The sequence below is a fragment of the Atractosteus spatula genome, chromosome 21, assembly GCF_055471065.1.
Source record: "Atractosteus spatula isolate fAtrSpa1 chromosome 21, fAtrSpa1.hap1, whole genome shotgun sequence".
NCBI lineage: Eukaryota > Metazoa > Chordata > Actinopteri > Semionotiformes > Lepisosteidae > Atractosteus > Atractosteus spatula.
This window is the reverse complement of record NC_142726.1, coordinates 6,692,155-6,720,121: the sequence shown is the minus strand read 5'-3', so window position 1 is coordinate 6,720,121 and position 27,967 is coordinate 6,692,155. Positions and strand designations below refer to the sequence as shown.

The 27,967-nt window shown below is 43.0% G+C and overlaps 2 protein-coding genes across 2 annotated transcripts; both read left to right on the top strand.

Annotated features, from left to right (window-relative positions):
• Positions 1 to 397: 397 nt before the first annotated feature.
• On the top strand, positions 398 to 11,961 carry drc7 (dynein regulatory complex subunit 7). The gene is made up of 17 exons (XM_088938662.1): positions 398 to 558; positions 1,186 to 1,360; positions 1,878 to 2,003; positions 2,204 to 2,398; positions 3,211 to 3,369; positions 3,827 to 4,045; positions 4,752 to 4,865; positions 5,211 to 5,283; positions 5,510 to 5,638; positions 6,285 to 6,413; positions 7,022 to 7,245; positions 7,878 to 8,096; positions 8,625 to 8,735; positions 9,083 to 9,193; positions 9,711 to 9,905; positions 10,382 to 10,521; positions 11,360 to 11,961. Exons 1-17 carry the CDS (start codon positions 398 to 400, stop codon positions 11,442 to 11,444), a joined length of 2,565 nt encoding a protein of 854 aa, XP_088794788.1. The 3' UTR covers positions 11,445 to 11,961.
• A 503-nt stretch (positions 11,962 to 12,464) lies between these two features.
• Positions 12,465 to 24,952, top strand: uba2 (ubiquitin-like modifier activating enzyme 2). The gene is made up of 17 exons (XM_088938932.1): positions 12,465 to 12,683; positions 13,930 to 14,013; positions 14,827 to 14,897; positions 15,414 to 15,478; positions 16,590 to 16,690; positions 17,373 to 17,494; positions 17,814 to 17,881; positions 18,316 to 18,437; positions 18,851 to 18,950; positions 19,272 to 19,429; positions 19,840 to 19,933; positions 20,554 to 20,666; positions 21,308 to 21,463; positions 22,023 to 22,119; positions 22,421 to 22,526; positions 23,449 to 23,585; positions 23,908 to 24,952. Exons 1-17 carry the CDS (start codon positions 12,546 to 12,548, stop codon positions 24,093 to 24,095), a joined length of 1,920 nt encoding a protein of 639 aa, XP_088795058.1. The 5' UTR covers positions 12,465 to 12,545; the 3' UTR covers positions 24,096 to 24,952.
• Positions 24,953 to 27,967: the final 3,015 nt, after the last annotated feature.

Sequence of the window (27,967 nt, the reverse complement as noted above, 5' to 3'; positions counted from 1 at the left end):
TTTCTCTTGGTAATTACAGTAGATAATTGAATTCTGTGCCTTGTGTTTCAATAAGCACAAGGCACACAATAAGCACAAGGAATCCTCCTTAACAGGAGGAATCTGATGCCTCCTACTGTAGATATAGATATATTTAGGGTGATCCGAATAAAGAATGGATAGAATGATACAATAAAAATTATATGATTATAAAGAATAGTAAAACAAAAATATGATGTAATTGATATTGATAGACATTTCGTTGCCAGCAACTACTGCTGCGCGCTGTATTATTGTGCATTTGATAAATAAACTTTGATTGATTGATTGATAGTCCTGTCCCTTTGAAGACAGGGTGAGAGGTGATCCTGTGGAGTTCAGGTTTTCCTCCTCTTTCTCATTTTCAGTCCTGTAAGAAATGGAGACGCTGCCCGAGGAGCAGTTGTCTGAGGCTGGAGAGTGGAAGGGGGAAGAGGAAGAGGAGGAGGAGGAGGCAGGGGATGAAGATCTGAATACAGAGCTGCAGGATCTGGAGGAGACACTATCCAAAATACACATCACTACCCCTGCCAGTCCGCAGTGAGTACAGTCCTTCTGTCTGCTACTCTGAGTATAGCCCTCAGTGAGTACAAACCTCATGTCAACATTACTGTACTTACTTTATTGTCCCAAATGGGAAATTTGCTTTGCAAGCAGGTAAGAGACATAACACAGTATGCAATATATTTAACACAACATGGACCCATTAACAAATAAGAGACATACATGTATCATAAGAGAATAAATATATATCTAAAAGTAAAATGTTCAGTTAATTATCCAAATTGAGCAGGTTAACAGCTGTGGGAGTAAAAAATGACGTTGTTCTATTGCTCCTGAATCTGGGTAATCTGGGTCTTGAATCAATGATTGTATCATTGTCATTGCTTGATGTAGAAGTCTGGAAGCTGTAGTTCTAGTTGCCCACAATGAGTAGATATGTCCTTTAGCCCACACTAAGTACAGCTTTTCATGATGTTTAGTTTTTTTCTAGTGGATGCTAGACAGAAGTCTTCTTGAACTTCAAAGATTTCTTCCTGAACTTCAGTGGGCTCCTATGTCTTGTGTTTCACACTGATTGAGCCTTTGACATTCAATATATTGGTGTCCAGTGTGTGCACACAATAATGACTATAATGATAATGACTGACTTGTCCATCTTTTCAGACCAGTGACTAAGTCGTCCATAGATCTCTCTGAATTCCCCTCCTCGTACAAGGAGAACTCCTCCCAGGAGAAGCTGCTGCTGGCCATCGCTGATAATTTCCGCTCTCAATATGCCCACCTGTATCCTGACCGCAAACCTCTGTTCCTGAATCCCCTCAATGAGTGTGGGGTTGAGGTACGTGGGCTAGGCAGGACTTGTGGGTCAGGAAATGGATGAGGTAGAGGAGGTGACTCTTGTACAGAACTTGCAATTGCGTGAAAACTGTATTGCTCTTTTACATCTCTTATGGCACAGATATTGATTATGTCCTGCCAGGAGCCCAAATTTGCTCAGTAGCTGCTTAGCCTCCCCCAAATCTTCTCACTATCGGGGTGCAGAACAGCCACAGGTTTGATGCATCTTTGGGATGGTCAGTAAAAAAACCTGAATGCTACTAAATTACATTAAAACTACAGAACTGTATGATAGCCTGAGTACAACAGTGAGCACCAGTTCCCCTCATTGCCACTGGTGCTGAGCACTTGTATAAGCTTTGGATTGTAAGGTTGTCTTCTTGTACGGGGCACTGAGCTTCTTTATTTGTGTAGGATATCAAGGTTGCCTTTTTAAAGAAATGGTGAGTCTTACAAGAGGTTACAAATGAGTGAAGTCTATTCTCTTACTCACTTTTTGTCTCTTGTTCCCTGCACAGAAGTTTGTGAGCACCACGCTGCGCCCAACACTGCTGTCCTACCCTGAACTGTACAGCTGGGGCGGCTGTGCCAGTTTTGTATCTGAGTATCTCTCTGTCGAGCCTCTGGATCCCCCTGTAGATCTGGTAAGTCAAGGCAACAGCACCGAAAAATACAACTAGAATCCGTAGTGGGAGAAAATAGGTCTAAGGCCATCTGACCACTATAGCATGGCTGGCTATGTTAATTGTTTTTTATAAATTGTGCCTGTGACGGACTGCATTTGGAATTTGAATGTTTAATCTCGGGCATGACTGCCTACTCTAGCAATGTTATTCCTCCTCAGCCCCAGTGCCTTCATTCTCCTACCTGGGTGCTGAAGTGCCAGCGTGGGACCTGCTTCGAGTTCGCAAACCTGCTCTGCTCCCTGCTGCTTGGGGCGGGCTATGATGCATACTGCGTCAGCGGCTATGCAGCGAAGGAGCTCTGTCTGCTGGACCAGACACACCAGCAGTGCCCCCTGCTGGTGAACCAGGAGAAGGTGAGCATTTAGGCAATGGAAAAAAACAGACTTCCCTGCACCTGCTGTGTGTCGGAACTGACTCCTTTTTACAATAATGCAGACAAATGGGGGTGAGATCATGGATGTATTTAAAAGACTGAAGTCTGCTCTTTGAGAGTAACAAAGAATCAAAGGAAAAGTCTTAGGGAACCTAAGTGGCACCTAAGGTTTCTTAACACAGAAAAGGCAGTTGCATAATGTAACCTTTTGTCTAAACAATTTTACACAATATGCATCTAACTGTCTTTTAGTAATATAAAACTTTATTGATGTATATTAAAAGCTATTCATTATTTCAATTGTCACTTTAAGAATAATGTGTTTTTTAATTCAGTAAAATGCATTTTATATTGCAATTACTGGTCAATAACGCTTACTATATAGTAATAAATGGAAAATTGTGGTAATTGTGTTTTTTAATGGGATATGCTCTATCCAGTTGATTTGTGAGAGATGGTTTGTGAGCAAAACAACTTTGAATGGGTCAGTGTGAATTCAAAGTCAAACATTCCACTATTAAGAGAGTGACAAAAGAAACAAAAGAAAAGTACTGTATCTATCTATATAAGAAAAATGGTGTAAATGGGCCATTCTGTTCATTGTGTGCTAAGAGCTTGTTGATCTGATGAGCTCTTCTTGTCCTTTCTGAAGAATGCCAGGGACTCTGCTTCAGCAGTATTGCTTGATTGCTTGGGCACTACTCTGAAGACTTATGTGGGTGTCTGCATATACTGTAGCAAACTGTGGAATAAAAGCTGTGTGAGCTGTGAATACAAAGTAGTATTTTCCAGGGAAAACCGCCAGAGCAGAGAGCCCCTCAGAAGAAGTATGCTGTGAAGCCCCCCAGAGACCTGCGCAGTGCCTTTGAACAGCAGCAAGAGCAGAGGAAGCAGGCAGAGATCCTGGCCGCTCAGGAGAAGAGGCGCAAGGAAGCTGAGAGAGAAGAAGCTGTGAGTTGAGCACAGACAGCTGGGGGCTGGGCTGGTTTACTGCACATTTTCTAACAGGTAGATGCAGAAAGAAACTGTTACAGGATTCACTGTGTCCTTTAAGTTTTTTCTGTTCTAAAGAGATTTTTCAGTCATCTGATTAGTTTGATAATAATGTAATGTAATGTGAAATAAAATAAAAGTCCTTAAGCAACAAACTCTGAAGTAAGGTACTCCGTGAGGATTCCATCAGCTATAGAATTAACTGGACAATACAGTGAAGATGGACTGTAATTGGCACTCATTCTTGTTGGCTTTATCACACTGACAATTAACATTATCATGCAAAAAAATGCTGATTCTGCTTTGTGTGAGTATGTGGGACACTCTTTGACAGTGTCCCATTAGGGTTACAGATATCTCAGCATAGAGAAAGGTGTCATGCTGCGTCCTTCTGGGGGCAAATGCTGTGTTTCAGGAGCGGGAGCGACCTCCTCCCGACCCGCTGATGGGCCTCCGTGTGCACTGCTGGGTTCTGGTTCTGGCTGGGAGGCGTGAGGTCCCCGAGAACTTCTTCATCGACCCGCTGAGCGGAAAGAGCTTCAGCACTACGGACGAGAGGTTTCTGGGAATCGAGAGCCTCTGGAACCATCAGAACTACTGGGTCAATATGCAGGACTGCAGGAACGGCTGTAGGGTGAGTGCATTCCAGTACAGGTCTTTTCTCTTTGGAGCCACAATGTTAATGAAAACGTCCGGCTCCCATGGTCTCACTCGTGGATCTTCAGCTACTGGGTCACATGGTTTTTATATATTTGAATATTTATTGAAGACACTCAATTACTCCTAACGTTTACCAATCCTTTAATTTATTAAAGTAAAATCCCCAAAGTCTACACTTTCTTTCAAAGTGGCATCCTTGTACACACGGAGTGAATAATGTTTCCCAAGTGCAATAGTAGGTAGAACTGGATCATGCAGTATACAATTTATAGCACATTAACAGCAATGGCATTGCTTTGTGTGCTGTATAAGAATTGAAATTTGAAGACAAAAAACACAAATTTATAGGTATTGGCATCCCTTTCTTTCTGTTTTTTATGTTTTCAAATACTGAAGATCACTATGCAAAATTATGAACCTGATATTCCAAATTGGGTCCCTCTAGTACAAGAAACTGAATATAAAGAGTGAATTCAACATGGCATATGTGAGATACTAACTCAAGACTGCTGCCAGGCATGTACCAATTACCTTGTTTACACAGCATGGAAAGTTATTCTGGAATCCTAATTGCATGTAAAACTAGATACTTTTCACATTAAACAGCACACATTAATATGAATAAGACCTATGTTAAAAAACTGAGAAACACAGAGGCCTTACCTTTAATCTCTTTTCAGGACTTGACGTTTGATTTGGGTGATGCTGTGAAATGGGAGTTCCTGCTCTTTGGAAGGGGCAAACCCTTGTTACTGATCCCAGACATGAAGAACCAAGAGGATCTGGAGGAGGAGGTGTGTGTGTGTGTGTCAGGCTCTGATAAGAATAGAAGCAGTGGGAAGCACAGAGAGTTACACAGTCTGAGTGGTTAGAGCTGTTATGTTGATGGTATAATTTTATGACGTATATTACCCCATTTAAGTGTAGGAGTGTGCTGTGTCTTGTTAGTGTTTTATCTTCTTAGACAGCATAAGTATATTTTTCTTTTCCCACTTTTCAGTCAACATGAAATCTAGTCAGTATGTAACTAGTTAACGATCCCCGAAGAAAGCTGTCATTGTTTACTGCCTGCGTGGAAGGCTTATAAAACTTGCACTGGAGGTATGGAAGTGTTCATACTCTGTTTTGTACATCTGTAGGAGGAGAAAGAGGAGCCAGTGGTGTTTGAGATGCCTCCCTCATGGGTCGAGAAAATTGACATTTCCTCAAAAGGTAGCTCTGCCTAGAATATGCTTCCACAGACATATTAGTGATAGTTAAACAATCGGCAAGTTTTAATAAAATACAGATGTTATGTGATATATTTGTATCTTTATTCCCTTTTATGTCTTTGAAAAATTGCAAAATTCGGATGAGCTCCATCAGTGCCAGTGCGGCACTGTCAGCATCATCACAGTTGTGTCCAGATTTCTCTTTTCATTTCTCTTTTCCTCTGTAGATATGGAGACTCGCTGCCCTGAGGGGAAGAAAGTTATCCAGTACCGGAAGGCTAAGTTGGAGAAATTTGCTCCTTATCTGATGAAGGATGGACTAGTGACTCGGCTCACTGTCTACCACGACTTGGAATGTAAGGCTGTGTTAAGTGAAATCATTCCTAATTATTTGTTAATTCCATTAATTCAATTTCATTGGACAGGTCAATTTTCAGCCTGACATCCTGTGTGGGTTGAATACCTCTATGGTTAAAGCAAACTGTTGGGTGAATAGGTATGAATTGGATGATTTATGACAATTGATATCACTTTTGTCTTTTAGTCATTTTCAGATCTCTTCTTGTTTGGGTACAATTTTAGCAGTTGGAAAGGATACTTATCTCATCAATGAAAGGATTTTTAGTGAAAGAGCATTTCTTATAGTATGAATTGAATTTCCTTGTTGTTGGATGTGAATAGTGCTCATTTGTGCCTTAGTAAAATAAAGCAGAAGCTACAGATGCAAATATGGGAACACCTTTAAGTTAATTCACCTGGAATCTTCGGTGATTTTATTTAGGTTGAAACAGTTGAATAAACCTTAAAGATACTATTCAGATATATGTTAGCTTTTAGTGACCATTTTATTAAATTTGTAAGTGTGTAACACTGTTTAAAATAAAGAGTAACAATATTTTTTATTTGTTAGTGTGCTGACTCTGTGCTATAGTATGTATATGTACTGGATACACTACACCTTGTGTGGAATCACACTATCCACTGTCCACTCTTTGTTTGCAGGTAAACAGGTCTCAGACGTGAAGGAGTGGTTCAGACACAGACATGACCATTTGGAAATGAGGGAGCTGAAGAAAGGAAGCAATGAGACTTTGGAACACTTCAGTCCAGGAAGATCCCACGCACTAAAGAGTAACAATATACACATTACATTATCCATGAGGTGGTCCTCTGCATAGCATCTGTAGCCAGTGATCAGTGATTTCTTTAACTTTTAACTTGGAGAGTTACAGGTTCTTTTGAAGACTTAGACTTGTCTCAGTATCTTATATACAGCAGATGCATTCTAATGATTTATATACCGATAATGTAAAATGTTTACAGGGTGCTGAGTTAGTTGGTCATTTCAAACAATCGCACAATGAAAACTGGGCACTTCACACAAAGAGTGAAGAAATTGTGTACATGTACAAACCACAGTGAATTTTATTATGGACAATGACAATAAAAAAGCATACAATACTAACATCAATGGCGTCTACCGGAGGATGCACACAAGCCATCATCGACACTAGGTGCACTGCACTGTGTTATATCGTCAACAACAGGCCCATTTCTCACCATACAGGTGGCTGAAAAGCTCATCTGACTTTACAGGCATTCTCGACATGTACTGTAAGGCCCCTAATTCTTGGTGCTTCTAGAACACAAATGTGTCTAGGTGATAATGGATTTTGTATCGCCTAGAACATGTAACACAAGCATAATGTGCCTGTTTCCTGTTTATATCCTGCTCGAAGCTCACAGGTACATCACGCTGGAGCCAGAAACAGAGCGGCAGATGGAGTTCTACAGCCACGCACGGGTTGACGGGCTGGCTAAGCGCGTGGAGATTCCATCCGAGATGACGGAGACCTTTGAGGCCAGACCGGACGGCTTGTACCACAGGCACGTGATCTTTGGGAAGCGACTGAAGATGCCAATGGCCGCCAATGCCCAGGATCCAAACAGCAGGCCTGTACTGGTAAATCAGCAGTGAGCTAACTGATGTGAAGTCCTGCTGTGTGCGTGGCAAATAGAGGTGGTAGATAACAGTCTGATAGAAATGATAAAAACACTTTTCATACCAAAAAAAATAAAAAATAAAATCACACTGATCCACAGTGATTGGTGAATCATAGATCAACAGACAAACTGGAAGTTTAGGATTAAACAACAAAAAAGGCAAAAAGGGCTTGAAGGCCTGTTCTCCTTTGCCACCTTTCTTATATTCTTTTTGATTCTTTCAGGGTTTTTATCATTCTTCACTAAAATGCTCTTTGCTTAACTGTGCCTATATTGTGCACACAACATACGAACGGTTCCTGCTCAGCAATTAGCATGATCATTAGAAGAAATTGGGGGTTACTCCTTTTGCTCAGTCACTGGCCATAGATCCTTAGCTATGCAACTTACCTTTTAAGGCAAGTTATGCATCAACCTGACTCACCCCTTGACCCTTGTAACTATACACAGACTCCCCATTCATAATCAAACCCACAGACAACCTGTCTGTCACTACACCACATAGATAAGAGTCTGCAATTAAGATTACCAGATCAGGGTAATTGTCAAACACTGTATAGGCAGAACGACTGCTTTCTTCTCTGGCTGTAGAAAATCACTGAGCGTTACCATCGCAATCGAGACAGAAAGGCCAGTGAGGATGTGGCCGAGAGAGTGTTCCTGATTGCAGAGCAGCGCATCCAGCTGACGTACCACCGAGAGGACGACTGCATCATCCCCTCCTGGAGGGAGTTCGTCAAGCCGCGCGTCACTGGAGACAAACACGACCAGCGCATGGTCTTCACCCCGGACATGGTCACCACCTACCAGGTACTGAGCCCAGAACAGAAAAGACAAGGAAGGGAAATTAACTCGGGCTCTGTATGTTTAGCTTTACTTTTCTGTAAAAAAAAATTTGTTGTTTTTTATTGAGCAGTGCAGACTTATTATTGAGTTATTATTTTACAGCTTTAAGGACCTCTTATGAGATTATCTTTTATCCAGCTAGCTAAAATATCTGTTAAGATTCCTTTATCTAATTAATAAATGTACCAGTTGTGTTACAAGAATCTCAAAATACCTCTGTCTGCATGTTAGAGTTACTATTTACTATGTCTTAAAACATTTTAGGCGGTTCTTTACGTAATTGTCTCTTTCATTTTTTAAGCGTTTAAAATGTAGTTTCTTTAAGGTCACACTGTACCTTTCAAATCAGTCATTTAGATTTAGAAGTTCCTAAAACAGTATAAAATCATACATACTCTGTAACAGAGTATCTACACAGGTAATTAATATCTATGAATTGAAGAAAACTAGGATGGTCATTGACAGCATTCTTGTACACTGTTCTGTGGGCAGGTTGACCCCAATGAGAAACCCAGCAAGAACCTGTTTTTGTATGAGATGCTGATGTCCCTGATGCAGGAAGAGGAGATTGTCAAGCAGCGAGTGAAAGAGTCGGAGAAAGAGGTACAGATCACTCCTGTCAGCAACTGATGTTTGATTTCTGACTGGCTCACAGTGGAAACCTATGTACAATGCATAACATGTATGTCTTTATTTGTGTCTGAAACTTAAGGGCTTTGTTCTGCTAACAGATTTATTTGCAAAAACAGGTTTCTTGTGTAAAGTGCAAGACAGCTGAAGAGATAATCCTTTGGTGCAGTAAAATAAATCCAAGTTTTTAAAGTATATAAAGTTCTGAGATTGTAATACTGTATAGTACTGAAAGCCAGAGTTCCAGCTGGACAGTGTGTTGTCCTTAGCACTGCAAAAGGGATGAACTATCTCTCGTGTACTGTCCTTGTCCTTTGCAGACTAGAGCCATCTTGTCCCTTCGAGCTCAAGAAGACATTGGGACTGAGCTACTGATTTCAGTCTATGATACAGCCAGGAATGAAAAGGCCCGTAAAAACAGAGAAGACATGGTGAGCAGACTGTCGTTTAGTGATTTTTGATGGCTGTCAGCTGTACTTATTCAGTGTAAGAACGTGCATTCAGGTACTGCTTTAACAATGTTCATACCATATATTTACTTTGTTTTGCTGTGTTTTTTGCTTTATCATGTATTTGCTACCATTTATTCAGTATATTATACACTTTATTTATGTTAGTAAAGCAAAACAAACTTTTCTATTCATCTGGATGTGTTATCTTACAGCACACTAAATGTTTTCTGAATTCTTTTTCTCCCTGACACGTAGATTTCCCAGTTAAAGACTGAACTGTTGTGCATGTTTAGCCAAAGATATTACTATGTAAAATGGGCAAAAACAAGGAAAAAGTGTTGCTATTAGTAGTGATTTTTCTCTTTAGATTCTGCTGTTTGAAAGCATAAAACATTGCAAATGAGACCAGTGCACCTAAACCTGTCGTCTCTGAGTTTGTTTCGCTCTGTTTCAAATATAACAGAGGTTCTGAATCTGCCTGTGTTTTTTTTGGCAGGAGCGCTCTGCCAAGGAGGAGAAATTGCGGAAAGCAGAGAAGGAGCTGGATTACTTGGCTCCCTTCCTGGCGCAGCTGGGAGACCCAGACACCCTGACCCGCAAGATGGCCCTGCAGCTGCGAGAAGACTGCCTGTCCGACCTCAAGCAGCGTCTGATCGACAAAGCAAACCTCATCCAGGCTCGCTTCGAAAAGGTGACACCTGGCTTTTCTCCATCGGCTTGAAGTTCAAATAGCTGTATATTAACGTGTCCTAATAATTGTCATCCAGTTTTGTGAAGATTATCCATAAACCTTAATTCAAGTAGACAATGGTCCCAGAATTCTCAGTTATTTGGTAGCAAATGTCTGGTGCTCATCTTCATTGGAGCTCATTGGTGCGTGGTCACAAAAAAGTACTGGTGATGTCAGGGAAGAAAGCACACGTGGCAGTCTTGAATTTGGTAGCTCAGCTGTGTACAATCTGAACAGGTCTGGTAGGGGAACAGGTGGACCACACTACCTCAAGAAACCGTCATTAATCATTGTTGTCATCAGTCTGCATGACAATAATAAATAATACTACATCCTGCATGGGCAACAAGAAAAAGACCAAATTGTCTTGCTTCAATAAATAATATAAACACTTTCAAGAGTATCCTTCCAGCTGAAATGCTGCGATTTGTCTTCAGGAGACACAGGAGTTACAGAAGAAGCAGCAGTGGTATCAGCAGAACCAGCTGTCCCTGACCAAGGATGATGAGGAGACCTACCTGTCCTACTGCTCAGAAGCCATGTTCCGCATCCACATACTGGAGCTGCGCCTCAACAGGTAAGTAACTATCCTGAGCTGGGGATGGTGCCACCTGTGGAAACTCAGCTGGAACTAGTATATTGGTTGAAATTCAGTGCCATGAAGTGGTGTGTATAGTGATATGAGAAGGAACATCCTCATGTCATACACTTAACATTTAACAGCACAACATTTATTCCAGTGTTTTCACACTGTATTAATTCAGTTGTCAACAAATTAAAATCAAGATGGTGCAGAATCTCAGAACCTGGTTGGTTTGAAGAGATAGCCACACTTTCAGTCAAACCAGACTTGTTGGGTGATGGAGGTTGAAGGCAGTTTGGACTCCCTAGATGTGTGACCAAGGGCAGCACACTGGGGTGAACTGATGCAAAGAGGGGAAGATATCCACTGTATGTTTACCCTTGACAGAAGGTTAGGGCTCACTTTCCATCTTAAGACATTATTTCTACAGTCCATTATACTCCACTAGTGTTAAAATGTGGTGGAGTCATTTAATGTTATTTTGTGAAAGCCATTAAACACAGTTTATGGATAACCAGAATTATATCATGCTAATGCTGGTTTTATAAGGGTGTTAACAGAGAGCTATCCTGCTTTATATACTGTGTGCAAAGACACAGAGGCTTAAAATAAAACCTCATTAAATCATGTTTGATGTCCCTTCCTGCTTTGTTAAAAAAATATAAGCTTAAATTTATCAGGTTGTCTTTGCTTTTGCAAAATGAACTTAAGTAAGCTGGCACAATGCTATTCTATTTCACGATTAGAGTCTAATATAATATCGTTTCAGTCCTGTAGTTTGGTGTTATTTTTTCAGAAGAGACAGCAGCAGCCTGCTTATTTGTCATTATAGGCACAAGGAGAAAGCACCCCAGAAGTACCTGGCATTGGAAGAGAAACTGCGGAGGGACCCCAGGCTGTCTGAGTACCTGTGGTGACCTCACTGAAGACAGCTGTGACCTCATACCTCGCCTTCTACCCCACAAACACAGCCGTGACCTCATACCTCCCCAGTATAACCCACAAAGATTCCCTTTACCACTCTTTCATCTGTAATGACATTATACCACATGAACTATTCCTCTTACTCCACATGGATATCTAAAATCCATTGATTTTGAATCCAGTGAACTGGTCAAATCTCATCCCATAAACGGCTTTCAAGAACACTTGACTGTGAGTGTCGGCAACAAGCCATGTTTTTGCAACAAACAGTGTTTAGATTGGTACACATTAAATAGAATTTTCCTTTTATTTACTAATGGATGAAAGTTTATTTCAAGGTCAAAACTATTGAGTTGATGTTCCACTGCTCGATCTCAAACTACTTACTTATTTCTCTAAATTATTTTACTGTATGATAAAGAGAATGAAATAACCTAGTTTGGAAACCTCTTTAAAGACTATGAAATCTACATTTTTATGTTTTTTGGAAAAAATAAATATTTTGGATGAATAAAACCTCCTGTCTCATATCATTTTTGATAGTGAAACAAAAGATTAACATTTTGTTTTCGCTTATTATCAGAGAATGATAATTAAATAGATTCAATATAGAACATAATCTACATTTGAGAGGTCACTTGGAATATCTAGGTTGCTCGTTTTTAGTGGTTTAATAATAATAATAAACCTTATTTTATATAGCGCCTTTAAAGGTGGCTTCTCACAGCGCTTTACAGAAGCGCTTTAAGGGGTTGCTTGTTTCAGATTACCACAATCCTTCGAGTAAAGAAGTGCCTCCTGTCTAAGATCCAGTCTTATAGCTGAATGCGTGTAAACATATTAATGGAATATTTCACTTATTGTTATTACTGTGTGTTAGCATCCCTCTCAAATGCAGCTGCTGTTTCAATACGCACTTCTCGCTACTGGTACGATCAGAAGCGACGTCTCGTCTAGTCCTCCTCGCCTGCAGGGGGCGATGCACAGCCACGGGTCCGGTTCCTGCCACCGCTGTTTCTTGCCTTCATCGGAGGCCTCGGCTGTCTTCAGCTCCGTCCCGAACTCGCCGTGGAAACCGCACACTTGTCTCTACAATGGCACTGGTGGGGTCCCTCCGGAAAGAGCTGGCCCAGTCCGTCTCCAGCTGCCGGGTCCTGGTGGTGGGAGCCGGCGGGATCGGCTGCGAGCTGCTGAAGAACCTCGTCCTGACCGGCTTCACCAACATCGACGTGGTAAGAGCTGGTGGACCCGAGGAGGGGGGCGTCTTTCTCCGCTCTCGCTTTGTGTGGCCTGGGCCAGGCTTGTAATTGATGAATGAAAGAGCAAGCGGAAAACGCGGGGGAATGCGTGAGAACTGTAATTGCGTTAGGGGGGGCCGGTATGAGCGATGCCGTGCCCGCCGGGGATGAGCCCATTGTCTCAGATTACCGCCTACACCCGGTAAGGGTACCCGCCGGTTGGCGCACACACAGCGGGCGCCCGTTTCAGAAACCGACCAGCGTGTATCTGTTAGGCCGGCAACCGGGGGAAAAAAAAAAGTCCCAGGCTCGGTGGAGGACATACAAACTCCACACGGAACGCGCTGATTTCCGGAATCTCAGCCTCAGCCTCTCTTTGCAATGTGCAGACTGCGGAGGTGTTACCTTGCAGCCTTGAGCTCGCCAGCCCCCAAGTGTCCCGCTGCTCGGGTTTCGCTCTCTCTCTGTAACCGGTGGGACGGCAGGACGGGCTGGAGCGTGCCCTTTCTGCCGGCCACCGCGCTTGGTGGGCACGGAGTGACCGCCCCGCCGCTCACGGAGAAGTGTTTTTCACTTTTCGAAAAGATTTACCCGCCAGGCGTCTCGCCGGGGCCGAGAGCAGAGCGCAAGACCGGTGACGTTTTACACACGGTGCCCTGTTGCTGTTGTTGAGGGCACTGGGAGCAGACGGAGCGCGTCAGGGCATCCGGTCTTCGTATTCACGCTTGTCACAGCGTGGGGTTTTAAATGGGCAAAGCTGGGTCTTGTCCCCCCTTGAGGCAAATTGAGATGCTGAAATAGAAGCCTTCGCTGTGGTCTGTGCTGGAGGATTGTGTTTCTTCAGCTCGGTGTGGTAGCGATCATTATCCCTGCCCCATACTGTAGTTGGTATCGTGCCATTACCCTGTGAGCTCAGACTTTCTGGAGCTGAGCAAGGTACGTTTTCTAACACCCAGCACGTCAGTCCTACCCACGAGTATGTTCTCTGATCGAAGGTGATCAAATTCAGAATGGAAATCTGAATTCGGTTATTAAATTTGAAGTCGAAGGGGACGTGTGTAGCTCCACTCTGAACTCTGATGTACAAACAACTGCGTATGCAGTTCGGTTTGCAAACCAGCGAGGGGCCAAATTTAAATCAACGATAAAACACCTGGCATGCATTATTAAAAAAAGGGGGAGTTGCGATACGGTGCTGTTTCGTTTCTGTTCCGAAACACATCCTGTGATTCTTCCCCAGATCGATCTTGACACCATTGACGTGAGCAACCTCAACAGACAGTTCCTGTTCCAGAAGAAACATGTGGGAAAGTCTAAGGCTCAGGTGAGGCAGGACCGTGGGCCCCTGATCTCCTTTCCTGCCACCCATAGTGACGACGGCAAGAGAGGCCTTGTTCATTATTCTCGTTTTTAATGGAAGTCGTGTGAAGTAGGTTTGCATTGATGGCTGACAGAAAATTACAAAGAATGTTTGCAAAACGCATACGATATTCAGTTCCTGGGCCCGGCATTCTGTGTGATCATCTCTCGTTCTAATGCTTTTATTTTACTTTTAGCTTTTAGAAGTTTTAATTTAGCACAACAGGGCGAAGGAGCTCGAGCTGCCTAGCAGATCTTCGGAGAGACACATGCCTCAGTGCCTGCCCCAAACTCACTGGGACATGGTCTGCTATAGAGCCATTTCCTCAGGGTCCTGTGCTGTGGCTGGGGAATAGGGTACTTTCTCCTATCTAAAGATTTGGAATCTCTGAACTATTTTCAGTGTGACACATACCCAATGTGGAATCAACAGCTACTATAGGGCACATGCAGTGTGACGCACCCACCTGTCACAGCTTGAGCCCGCCTGCATCCGGTGATGCAGCCATGTTTTCTAACTGAAAATAAAGGTGGAACTGGGTATTTTTGCATATCTTTTGTATGCTTATGCATACATATAAATAATGTGTTTGTAGTGTTCATTAATGCCTTACTTCGTTTTAAAGGCACAAGGTGAGCAGAATAATAAATAGTTCTGAGGCTGATGGCAGTGACTGGAGAATAAGTTCAGCTGAATTGCATCGTCTGCATAGTGTGTGGTTTTTCTTATCCTACACTGTCTTTGTACATTGAATTTTTCTGCAACTTTTGTTCTCAGGTGGCTAAGGAGAGTGTGTTGCAGTTCAGCCCCAAAGCCAACATTACAGCTTACCATGACAGTATTATGAAGTAAGATTGTGCTATTTCTTTTTTTTGTGTTTGAAGTAATTTATATTTAAAATCAAATGTGTAGAAAGGAAAGCATCTTATTGTGAAGAGTACAACAGTGGGCCATCCCCTGACGAATTATTGTAATTCTGACTAGTCTTTTGTAACGTCCATTACATTTCCATGAGAGTTCCTCTCCTCTCTCTCAGTTTGTAGGTATGTTCATTACTTTAGTCTGAGTTTCTTTCTGGGTAGAAGCATTTAATCTTCGATTAAATGTTTTAGTGGTGAGAAGAATCATTACTGCAATTTTGTCTGTCATTAAAGCCCATTACAAATGTCTATGAGGACAGAGTTTTAGAAGAATATTTCAAGTTGTTTCAAACCAACCTAGGCTTTGTTTTTGAAAACCTTATTTTGCTAGAAATACTTTAATCTTTTGAATCAAATCTGCATGTCCAGTGTACTTTGTGTACATTTAAATTATATCTCTTAAAATCGTTTAATTTTCTTTTTTGTTTTTGTTATTCCCTCCAGCCCTGACTACAACGTGGAGTTTTTCAGGAATTTTATGCTGGTCATGAATGCTTTGGACAATCGAGGTAAGGTGATTTTATTTAACTATTAACAACGAAACACTAAAAAAAATATTTTAACAGTGGTTTCAACATCTGTCTTCAGAGTTCTGTTGCACTTGAAAAACTATCTAGTCTGGTTTTACCTTATGGTCTCCGTTTTCTCTTATTGGGAAAAGTGCAGCAGGGTCCTGGTTATACGCGAATTTTGCTGTCTGTACTGAATGCTTGAGAATGTCGAGACCCTACTGTATTTTTAGTAGTTCTTCAAACAGTATAGTTTCTGATGTTTCTCCTACATCTGACTTCTTTAAAAATTGTAATCAAACACCATGACCTGATTGTGATTGAGGTACAGTTCAACAGGAACACGCAACTGTTTAGTACTTCTGTATTGCTTCGTATTTATAGTTTAGAGCAAGCTATCCAGCCAACACCCTGGCTTCCCTGAAGAAGTGGCTGGATGAGATCTGTGGATCAGTGAATTAGATGGGTTGAATAGCCTCTTCATATTTGTATCTGTTCTTATGTATAAGCTAGTGGTTACAGAAATGAAACCTGGTTACAATGTGATATTTCAGTTCATCACCATGGCTGTTATTTTAGTGGATATATTCATATATTCAAATAGGTGCTTTCGCTGTGGTCTGAGCTGGAGGCTTGTGTTTCTTCAGTTCGGTGTGGTAGCGATCATTATTTCACAGAAATGGCTTCCTTGCTACTATCAAACAAGAAACAGCTATTGTTCTTTTAAAAGTTGTGTTCTGAAAGTTGTTCTAGCACAGAGAATGTCTTAGTTAAGCAGTAATCCACTTCAGCGTGTTGGTTCAGGAGAATCTGCTACACTTTTGCCTGGAAGATGATAACTGCATTTGTTCTTAAGAGCTGTGATTGTGTCTTTTGTGGTTTCAGTGTTCACAGGAACTTCAATGAAGTGACAGTGGAAACTTGTTAGAAGATGAACACCTTTAAAATCTGCTATCAAAACATGTTTTAAAAAATTCAGAAGTCATTGACCTGAGCCACTGGGTTTTGTGTTAACATTAAGTGTGCACGTAGAGCTCGGTGTCTGATCGCCTGGCACCATCGGGTCTGGTTTTCTTTGGCTCCGGGAGTCAGTGCTGTCCTCTCGCCACAGCTGCCCGTAACCATGTGAACAGGATGTGCTTGGCCGCAGATGTCCCTCTGATAGAGAGCGGAACAGCAGGCTACCTGGGACAGGTCACGGTCATCAAGAAGGTGAGACTTTTAGCTCTACATTTCTCGAGAGGATTGGGATATTTTCCAGTGTTAGTTCACTAAATGTTGAGCCTAACAAGGAACTGCATATCACTGGGACAGATATTTTCTTCTGAAACCATTCGATGTTTCTTTACCACATATGAATCACAGGTGTTTCGTATATTGTCAGGAATTTTCACCACAAACACAGATTTGCAAGTACTGTTACTCAGGAAACTCCGGAAAACAAAGTAATGAGGCTCAAGAGCAAAGTCACTTTGGAGGCTTGGCTAGCTGGCAGTCTCTGAACACCTGGATCTCAAAGATGGAGAGCAATGTTGCAGTGTTTTGTACTCAGTGTTGTCCTTATAGAGTTAAAAGCGTCTTTTTCTATTGTAGGTGTGTCTGTGTGTCTCATGGAGAGCAAGTTGGGGTATGCGAAAAGACAAATTCCTAATACAAGAAATTGTATATGGCCAATAAAGTGATCTTATCTTAGGTTTGGGTCATTTCCCTCCACATTTAAAGGTTTTCTAATTAGAATGGCCTTATTTGCCAACCTGACGTGAGCTGCGCGTAATCTTTTCTCTGTTACCGATACGGCACCTTTTTTCGCAGTTCCTTAATTGTTGTATTCCTTAAGAGATGACCCAGTGGAACAGTGCCGCCCGTTCTGGACTGTTTTCTGTTCACTGCACAGGGGCTGACCGAGTGTTATGAGTGCCAGCCCAAGCCCACCCAGAAGACTTTCCCAGGATGCACTATTCGCAACACTCCGTCTGAGCCTATCCACTGTATAGTCTGGGCCAAATACCTCTACAAGTAAGGGAGACAGGCTGAGAGAGCCTTCTTTCTGTTTTTAATATGCAAGCAACAACTTTCTGTATTACTGCTCACCCCAGGATGCACCAGTGCTACTAAACACTGTGTTTTTAGCCTAGTGGTTCACCTGTAAAGAAAGACGTATGATGTGATGTTTAAGTACTGGTTTGCAGTGGCTCTCAGTGTTGTATTTTTAGCATCTATACTTTGCCTAGCCTTAATCTGGGCAGAAAACACAGCTTTTTTTGGTCAAATGCTGTTTGAGTTTGTCTTCTTTTGAGATGGGTGCCCAAGTTTCAAAATGTCTGAATTTTTCCAGCCAGCTGTTCGGAGAGGAGGATGCAGACCAAGAGGTCTCTCCGGACACGGCTGACCCAGAAGCTGCCTGTAGGTTTCTTCTTTTCATTTTTCCCTCATGGCATTTTTAATAACTTTACGTGTCAGTGGTGCTGCGTCGTTATGCTTTATAGCCTGTGGGGATATCCATGACAGCCTGAAGTTTAGCCTCTGGTGGAAACAAAGAAACACCTTCCCCTGAGCTCACAATCTTAGTGGTGAACAGAAAAACCGTTGGCATACAGTAATTATGATCGAAACTACTACCTGGTATTATTTTTACTTTATTCACTCCATGTTGTTTTCCGAAGGGCAGTTTTAAGCACGGTCTTCAGATGCATTGCAATGATTTCCAGAGGAATTATCAGTAGTGATGGACGAAGCTGGCCAGGAGTGCTGTGTGCGGGGTTTTCACCCCTGTAGGGCTGTAACCTCACAGGGCCTGAATCCCCGGTTAAATTGCTGCTTCTGCACTGGTTTGCCAGGGGATCCGGCGGAGACTGCAGCCAGAGCAGGAGCCTCCAATCAGGATGGAGACATAAAGCGCGTGTCCACCAAGGAATGGGCAAAGTCCACCGGCTATGACCCCATCAAGCTCTTCAACAAGGTACTGGGAGCAGATCACCTTCTGGAAGAGAGGGTGCCTGTTCCTGTCTCGTAAGGGTCCCAGACCGAGCAGGGACTGATTAATGTGTATGGCCACAAACTGCAATACTGGGTATCCCCTAATCTCAGCACAACCTCAACCACTCAACCTCAACCTGAGGCAGGAAATATTTCAAACCAAATATTCAAGCAGTTATTGGTGCTCACAGTGGCCAGTGAGGGAATATAATCGGCACAGTCTCAAGATTAATTCCTCTTCTAAGTGTACCTGTATCCCACAATGTTATTTTTTTTTCAGAAGTTAGCTGAGATCTAACAGGCAGGAGGAGCATTTAGTTTCCAAACATGTTATATTTCTGTTATGGTAGGCATGTTATATGGTAAGTTCAATAAGATGCATTGTTGTCCTTACAGCTTTTTAAAGATGACATCAAGTACTTGCTGACAATGGACAAGCTGTGGAGGAAGAGGAAGCCGCCTGTTCCGTTAGACTGGAATGAGGTTCATAATATGGGTAAGGGAGCGTGGGCAGAGGAGAGGAAAAGTAAAACTTTGTATTCACAGATTATATAAATGGCGACCTGAAAAGTGTCTTCGACTGCTTTAATACAAGCATAGTTCCTGCATTAACAATAGGTTTATCAGTTTTTTTCATATAATTTATTTTGCTTATTACAGTCAGCTGTTTGGTTGCTTAGATCTCTTGCATCTCAAGGATAATGCTCAGGTCACCTGCTTGTCTACCATCTTATGGGGATGTTTCACCTTTCTGCATGTTCGGGAGGTGGGGTGGCCTTGCCCGTCAGTCTGATCTTGTCTGTTCCTGTCGGGTCAGAGAGCGGCGGGGCGCAGGAGGAGGCCCCCAGCGCGGGCCTGAAGGACCAGCAGGTCCTGGGGCTGAAGAGCTGTGCCCAGCTGTTCTCCCGGAGTGTGGAGACCCTCCGGATGCAGCTGGCAGAGAAGGGAGACGGAGCGGAGCTGGTGTGGGACAAGGTGAGCCGGGAGCCTGGACAGAACCCCCTTTCTCCTGCTGAAAGTTACCGTGAGCATGAAATAGCCTCCCCAGTCTGCGGAGTTGCTTCTGTGTGCTTATAAACTTATGCAACAATGAAGTTGGACTCTGTCAAACACACAGCAAAGCTGTGGCTGAACAGGGACCAGGATGTGTGGTCCTAACTTGACAGATGCCGCCTCCAGTGTTGGAGCTTGCTGGCATGCCAGACATGAACAGAGTACCTGATGGGTGGATTTTCAAACTGGGACTCAGTTAACGAAGACTGGGGGCCATAATAGTGTTGCAGATGTACACCAGTGCACATCGCAGTAGTCCTGTGAGCTTTTCCGAGGGATTTCAGAGCCTGTCCTTGCACCCCTGCTGATCGCGACTTGGATACCTCTTGCAGGACGACCCCCCAGCGATGGACTTCGTGACGGCCGCCGCTAATCTGCGGATGCACATCTTCAGCATGAGCACCAAGAGCCGCTTCGACGTGAAGTGTAAGTGGCACGGCCTGGGCAGCCCAGGAGGGGGCGCTCACGCGCACGGCTGAGCTTGTTCCGCAGTGCAGTCTGTTCGTTCACCGCTCCTGTTCAACAACTGGGGTCGACTGGGGGAAACCGAAGCGGCCAGCAGATAAAATAATTCTTATCAGTAACTTTTGCAAGAGTTCCTGATGTAGTATTAAGGTCACTATTATTGTAAATGTTATGATTTTTTTATTACTTGTATATTATGGGAATAGGAAGAGACAATCTTCTAATGCGCTTCATATTTTATGATTATAGTAGGAACAGCTCTTATAGGAAAGGTCATTCAGGGCAGTATTCAGCAATCTGATAAGAGAGTTATTGACATCCTGTTAGAATTTTTCAGCTGCTTTTATTCAGTGTCGACAGTTTTATACATATGGCAAGTTGAACACTCTGGTTTTGTGTCCAGGTGTTTTGTGCCTTATCACAGTTTTTGGTTTTGCATAGCACAGTTTCTGACATTCCAGTACACCATTAAAAAAAATATACCTGAGAAGACTGCAGGAGAAAGTTAAATGCATATCTCACTTTGTAGTTTGTGCGTTATTGTCTTTTTCTTCCTAATGAATTGGATTTTCTTTCCTCAGCCATGGCAGGGAATATAATTCCAGCCATTGCCACTACCAATGCGGTGATAGCAGGCCTGATAGTGCTGGAGGCTCTGAAGATTCTGTCAGGCAACATCGACCAGTGTAAAACCGTGAGTAACTTCAACACCAGTTCCAGTTTATATTCCTTTATAGCCACAGTACCTGTTTATATCCATCATGTCCTGCTGAGGGTTGTGGTGTATACAGGAATGTAAGGTAACTTATTGTACTAACATTGCAAACGTTTTACTAGTAAAAGTGAAGCTACCAGCAGAAAACTGGCACAGCTGTTTAAATAAAACTTGTATTGTTAGGACTTGTTAGTATCTCGGTGTCATAAACAGTCGCATGACTGGAGAGTTGGTTCCCTGTTTTTCGGTCTTCAGCGGTGCTAATCTTAAATTTCCACGTCTCTAGGTCCTTGTGTTGGTGTTCATTTTGAAGTCCTCTGACTTGGTCAACGTCTTTTGTGATTTTGAGTGCCAGGCGTTACATTTTTAAAAGGAATCCTTGCCAAAACATTTTAAGGACCATTTTTATTTTTTATGCACATTTACCATCCTGTACATTTATATTGCCCATCTTGAAGTAATAAGTTCCCCAACAATTAAGAACGTTACATGTTAATTTCCATTTGTAGTTCTTGAATTAAATTTATATGTAATATCTTTCTTTGTTTTCAGCTAGTATTCAATATATAGCAAATTTGCCCTTGACACATGATATTAAAATATTGCTGTTGTTTCTTTAGGTCTTCCTGAACAAGCAGCCCAACCCCAGAAAGAAGTTGCTGGTGCCCTGTGCTCTAGACCCTCCCAATGCCAACTGCTATGTGTGTGCCAGTAAGCCAGAGGTCACAGTCAAGCTCAGTGTTCACAAAGTCACAGTGCTGAGCTTACAGGACAAGGTAGGGCTGTCCTGATGTGCGTGCTGTAATTTATTTAGAGAAGGTTTGGCCAGCTGTGATTCTGGAGAGCCAAAGTCCACCACCTCTTATCGGTCACCTCTAAATCATGAATTTGCAAGGACTTGAGACCTTTAGATTCAGATTTTACCAGTTCATATGACAGTTTGAGATATTCATCTGAAACAAACACAGGTTCTTAAAAAGAAAGTGTCGCAAGTGTTTTAAAAAAAACTATGATTCTTGGGGGTAGCCCCGATAGATTGTGACTCTCTGGGGACAGGGGTGGCTAGTCCTGATCTACAGTCTGTCAATCTGAGGCTGTACCACAGTTCTTGGGGGAGCCCCCACACCTACACTCACACCAAAACAAAAGCTTCCAGCTGTCAGTCCCGTTTCATAACTCCATTCTCTACTCCTTGCCCTCATTTGTGCCTTTGTGTCTTCAAGTCATCCAAATGATTTATAGTCGTAGCTCCTTCCGTCCCAGTATACACTTCCTGTGAGCTGTAACTTTCCTCCCCGGCTGTGCCGTTCCTCAGCTTGTCCATGTTTGTTTCAGATTCTGAAAGAGAAGTTCGGCATGGTGGCCCCAGATGTGCAGATCGAGGATGGCAAAGGGACTATTCTGATTTCTTCTGAAGAAGGAGAAACTGAAGGTGAGGGTCTGACCTCCTTGCTTGGACGGGAACGTTGGGTCTTTTGTGTAAACTGATCCAACAGTAGATGACCCGAACAGAGGGACATTAATATGGAATAAATGAAACGTGCTACAGAGAACTGCCCATCTATTTTGGCTTTTTTGTGACTGATAAATCTTGCTGAAAAAGTCAAACGTAAAACAAAATCTAAATTTTTGTTTAACTTAATACTGCTGTAAATTGCCACATCAATCGTGTCATCGGTCTGGCCAGCAGGGGGGGTATCTGTCCATGTTAATTGTTTTTTTTTCACTGGCAGGAAATAATAACAAGTGTCTCTCTGAGTTTGGAATTCGCAATGGAAGCAGGCTCCAGGTCGATGATTTCTTGCAGGAGTACACACTACTAGTGAACATCCTACACTGGTGAGTACTGTCATGCGTTGCCCATGGAAGGATTCAAAGCTGTCGGTAGTCAACCATGAGTTAGGGTGCTGAAAAGATGTTTGACACACCAGTTTAATTAAATCAAGGGGTCATGCTCTGAGAATGAGGACATGAATGGCCTTCTTAAGGAAACAGGTTCTGTCTGCAATTTTGGAGACACATTAGCAAATTGAATATTTAAAGATGATGTTGAGCTCTTGGCTCTTGGTAGTGGTGGAGTTATGCATTTTACAGTGCTTCACATGCATGGTTTTTGCCATGATTTGCACCTATGCAGATGGTGATGTTTCAGTTCTTTGGAACACTGACCCTTGACAGGCCCAGTACCATGCCAGCTGACATCAGAAGGCATTGTCCTGGGGTCAACTAGCTGATTGCTCTGCCCAGGCACTCCAAAGGTGGAAATCAACAGGGAAATAACACATCAAACAGATTTAAACTGGAAGGATTGCTATGCATTTGTTTTCCTTTGTATATCAAATGGAATAGAGGAGATTAAATGAGAGAAAATAAATTAAATGTCAGTTTTTGCAACTGTTGAGTGACCGATGGTGAGATAAACTCAGATCTGGGGTGCGGAAAAGTGATAATGAGAACTGGAGGGCTGCAGGAGTGAGCTCCCCCTGCAGACGATCCTCTTGTGTAATGAACGTGATATTTTACTCTGATTGCTTCACTGCATCCTGTTTAAATAGGAAGCAACATTGCTGGATGCAGTCATTCTGTGGACGAGTGTTTCACCCAGTTGGAATCGCACATGCTCTCGATTTGTTTAATGCTTGGATGACACTGGCCCCCTGAGCCACGTTTCTTAGATATGGACTAGACTAGTTGCAGTACAAGTCTCTCCTCCCCCCGTGAGTCGGATCGATTGTACTGTCTCCGCCCCGTCTCTGTACAGTGAGGACCTGGAGAAGGACGTGGAGTTTGAGGTGGTTGGGGACACCCCCGAGAAGCCCCCCCAGTCGAGCACGGCCGAGCCTGGGAATAACATGGCCAACGGCAGCGACGACGGCGCCCAGCCCTCCACCTCGAAAGGTAAGGGACTCCTGGGCTCTGGCACCTGCTGTCCCACATCTGCCCAGGTTCCTGCAGTAGGATCGCATTGTGAACGTCGAATAATGACGCTCTTACTGAGGAGAACAGCGCGTGAGGAACGTGGCTAGTCCCTAGCCTCGTTTAGTAGAAAGGAGGTATCCTTGGTTTTCCACATTCCCTTCCCGAAAGGAAGCCCATTTTAATTCGTGCAGATGGCTCACCTCTGCCATGTCTGTCAGCATGTACAGTGACACACTCTCAGGGTTTTAAAAGGCGCTGGGAAACGTGGCTGACCCCCCCCGGCTGTTCTCCCTCCGCTCAGCTCCGGAGCAGGACGACGTGCTCATCGTGGACTCCGACGAGGAGCCGTCCTCCAGCGCCGCGGACGTCCACATGGAGGGCGGCGGCCACAAGCGGAAGCTGGAAGAGCCGGAGGGCGAGGGCGCCGCCAAGCGCAGACGCCAGGAGCAGCCCGCCGACGAAGACGACGACATCATAGCGTTGGACTAAGCCCCGCCTCTCAGCTCCCGGGATCCGCGTTTCCTGTGCAGTGTACATAACAGTCAAGGCTGAACAGTTCTGTCAGAAAAGTCACCCGTGGGTCAAGAAGCAAGGGAAAGGCAAATATTATGCCTTTTTTGCTTAAGTTCAGTCAGAAACCAGGTTCGTGTGAGGGCCTTGGGCCTATTCATTTGTGCACATTTTTGTAGTCTGTCCTAGAGGGTCAAATGAAGGCTTCAGAACGCTTATCCATTTTTTCAAGAGACAGGGATGGGGGGGGTTTAATGCAAGTCAAGAGCGTTTCTATGTACTGTACTTCTCGGACACAGATCTGGTTTGATCCAAATCATTTTTATCGAAAATCCACTTGTTTCAGGGGTTGTTTGACTGTTTTATCAGAACAAATACATTTCAATTAAAATATATATATATTTCCTTAGACATTTTATATAATTGAATAACTTGATAAAAAGGAGTTTGGAGATGGAATAGCAGCCTGCAGCTGAAGTGATTTGCGCAGTGGTCTTTTTGGAGACGCAGCAAAATGCCACACGTTCACTCCTTCCAGTTGCTTGAAATTTAGAAAGGAGCTCAAGTTTGCAAACCCACTGGGAATGGGTTCTTGAGTGATATGCAGATACCAGTTAGAATTAACCCAGTCTGTACACCATATATTTCTATAAAACACCTTTATTAACAGGTGGCTTTGTTGTGCCCTCCATCCAGTGTACACTGCCTGGTTACAGTGACTTAAGAAACGTTTTTTGTGCGTATTGTTACAGTTTGCAATTATTTATATTTGACATGTTTTGTAAGAGATCACGTTATACTGTAACTTTCATGGACCAAATAAAGGAATATTGGATATAGCTGCAATGATGGTAAACTAGATACGAATACAAGAATAATATGACCTCATGAACTGCTTCACATTTTTAGTTTGGATCGTGTTTCAAGCAGGCGTCTCAGATCGCCTTCATTATAGGCAACCCTCACTGCAACTGAGCTGTAATTCACAAATGTGTGTTTTTGATTACGAAAGGCTAAAGAAATGCTTTTTCTTTTTTTTAAATAAAATTTTTTAATTTCCTAGGTGGTACTCCTTTAAAGCCTCTCACTTCTGCCCGTACAAATTCTGATGAGTCTTCTGATTCAAGTCGCAGGCCAGTGAGTCCATTGTGATGGTTATTAATAGGGATCCAAGGTGTGCCATGTCCAAGCTCTTGCTCAGAAAGGGTGATTGGAGTGGCAGATGGAGACATGGAGAGGATGTGATCCTGCTTGTGAGTCGTGGCTATGGGCTGGGAGTCGATGTTATTCCTCTGTAGGTTATATCAGTAGGTTACATTGCCAAGGCAGATAAAACAGTCTCCTGCTGTATTCCAGAATGTTAAGCACTATATTGGAAAACACTCCAATGAAGAGAGACAATCGCAGCCTCCGAATCTGAGCATCGACGTGTTATTCAGTATCCTTCATTAGGTTACATTTGCAGGACCTGACGGTGCTCTGGATGAAGATGTGGTATCCTAAAATGCAAAAGCTACAGATGTGATAGCAGTTTAGCAAATGTACAAAACAGATGGGAAATATACTAGAAATCATAACCAGAATAATGTTTGCTGCTTATATTGCACAGCAAAACATTCTCTCCTTGTTTTAGACGTATTTTTTTTTTAAAGTTTAACAGACCTCACCTTGGGAAATTGCCTGTTGCTGGAAGCGTGTCCTCTCCTAACTCCTGCAAGATGTCAGGTTTTTGGCACTCTCCTCTTCGTGCTCATCTGCTGGTCACAAACCTTGTTTTCAGGCACCTAAATCATGACCCAGTAAATTGCACCTCTAATGGCGAAATGCGGTGAACGTGCTTGAGCGCTCTTAATGTTTTTGTACCTAGCAGGAAAACAACAGCTGTGCCCTAGCAAATATTGTGTCCTGCCTGCGTAATTAGGAGCAGAGTCCGGCAAACGGAGCTGCGTTCACTTGGTGTTTGCAGACGTCAACTTGTACTGTTACCTTTGGCCTAATTACACTATCTAGGACAACACATGAAAACAGCTCAGTTTTGTGCCTAACTGTCTCTGTAGACATTCAGGTGACAGTGAAGGTAGGAGTGATGATTTGTTTAAGAATCTGCATTCAGTCTTGGATATTCCAATAGGATGGGTCCGTTTAAATAGTGTCTGTTTCTTTTCAAAAGATCCCCGAAAAGGCGTTTTGACCTGTCTTGCATTTCTTTTTGCAAGATTTGACCTGTTTCTCCTAAGAAGTATCAGAGTGTCTTGAACTGATTTCTCTGAAACAAGTTTCATCGCTGTGGACCCCCTGGCCACCCGTGTTTGAATGCTGTTGAAAACAGGCTGTCAAAAGTGGTAGAACGGGCAAATTCAATTCTGCTCATCACTACCTCCATCGCATTCTGAAGGCAGTCTTCTAGCACTGGGATGTTATTGGTCCACAGACATTTCAGAACCTTGTAGAATACAGACCATCTTGTTCAGGCTGTCTTTTCTGTTCACAGAGGCCCGGCATGTTATTCTGTGGGAGTCCTGGTGTTTTGGCCATTGAGTGAAGAAGACATTTTAGATAGTGACAGGGAACGCAGATACAGTATGTGGAAACCTGATACCGAGGCTTCAAACTCTCCCTTTGTGAAACGATTTTAAGGGTGTCCCTGGCAGGGACTTCATAGGACTTAGGGAGACTCTCAGGTGAATCTAGAAATGCGTTACGTGTTTGATTTTTTTCCATCGTATGTGATTTGCTATTCTCTCGCCGTATCTTTTGTGACCAATATGAAAATTATGTAAATGTCATGGGGCGGTGCATGCGTAGCCGTAGCCGAAGCCGAATTGGCTATAGTTGTAGGTTTTTGGTTTATTAGCCGACGTGGCAAAACAAATGCATATATCTACGTTTTTCAAAAAGCTGCCTGTAGATGACCAGACCAGTCCCGAAACAAATACGACACACGAGATGCTACAGGCATCTTGGGGTTTAAGGAGAACAGTCTGGCTTCCCGAATACAAGTGTTTCTGGACCGCAACTGCTCCAGGGGCGCCGTACAATGACAGACCCTGTGCTCTCACCCCAGGCTCTCTCCCTATCTGTGTGTCTGTGTGTCTCATGGAGAGCAAGCTGGGGTATGCGAAAAGATCATTCCTAATGCAAGAAATTGTAAAGGGTTAATAAGGTGATGTTATCATTTAAAAAAAAGCAGCTCGATACACGCTCGACCTGTAGGAGTTAAGCACGAAGAGGTTCTTAACTTTATCCTGTAAACGGATTACAAGTTTTGGAATGCATGAATAATATTAATATAATATTGACGGATAAATGCGTGTATGCATTTTACAGATAACTATTCAGATCGCCACTAAATGCCCTGCAGTATTTTTAAGTGAACGACGTTTACAGAGCTAAAATACATCCAAAGTATGTATTTGACGCTTTTATTAGCAGACCATTCTTTCAATTAAAGGTACGATGAATTGATTAGCACTGTAATGCGACTATAACAATTCAGTGTTAAAGTCTTGTGGGAAGTCACGAATTTCCAAAGTAGGTGTCTTTTGGAATCGAAAATAGAATACTAATTTCGTGGGTTTCATACAAGTTTAAAAGCATCATGAAGGATCGAACAAGATCTTCAGAACTTCATATTTTAATACCTTCGCTGTTTTTATTCTCATGGCGCCTCACTCGATATTACCCTTGGGGCGATGCATGTACTCCAACCTCTGAAACCCATACGTGCGTGCACGTTCTTCTGGGATGTTATGCTCAAGTCCGTTTTCCTTTTCTTTCCCTACCGTGACACGCTGTTGCCAAACACTTAACTGTGGGATACCATTGCGACAAGACCTCCGTAGCCTGTCATG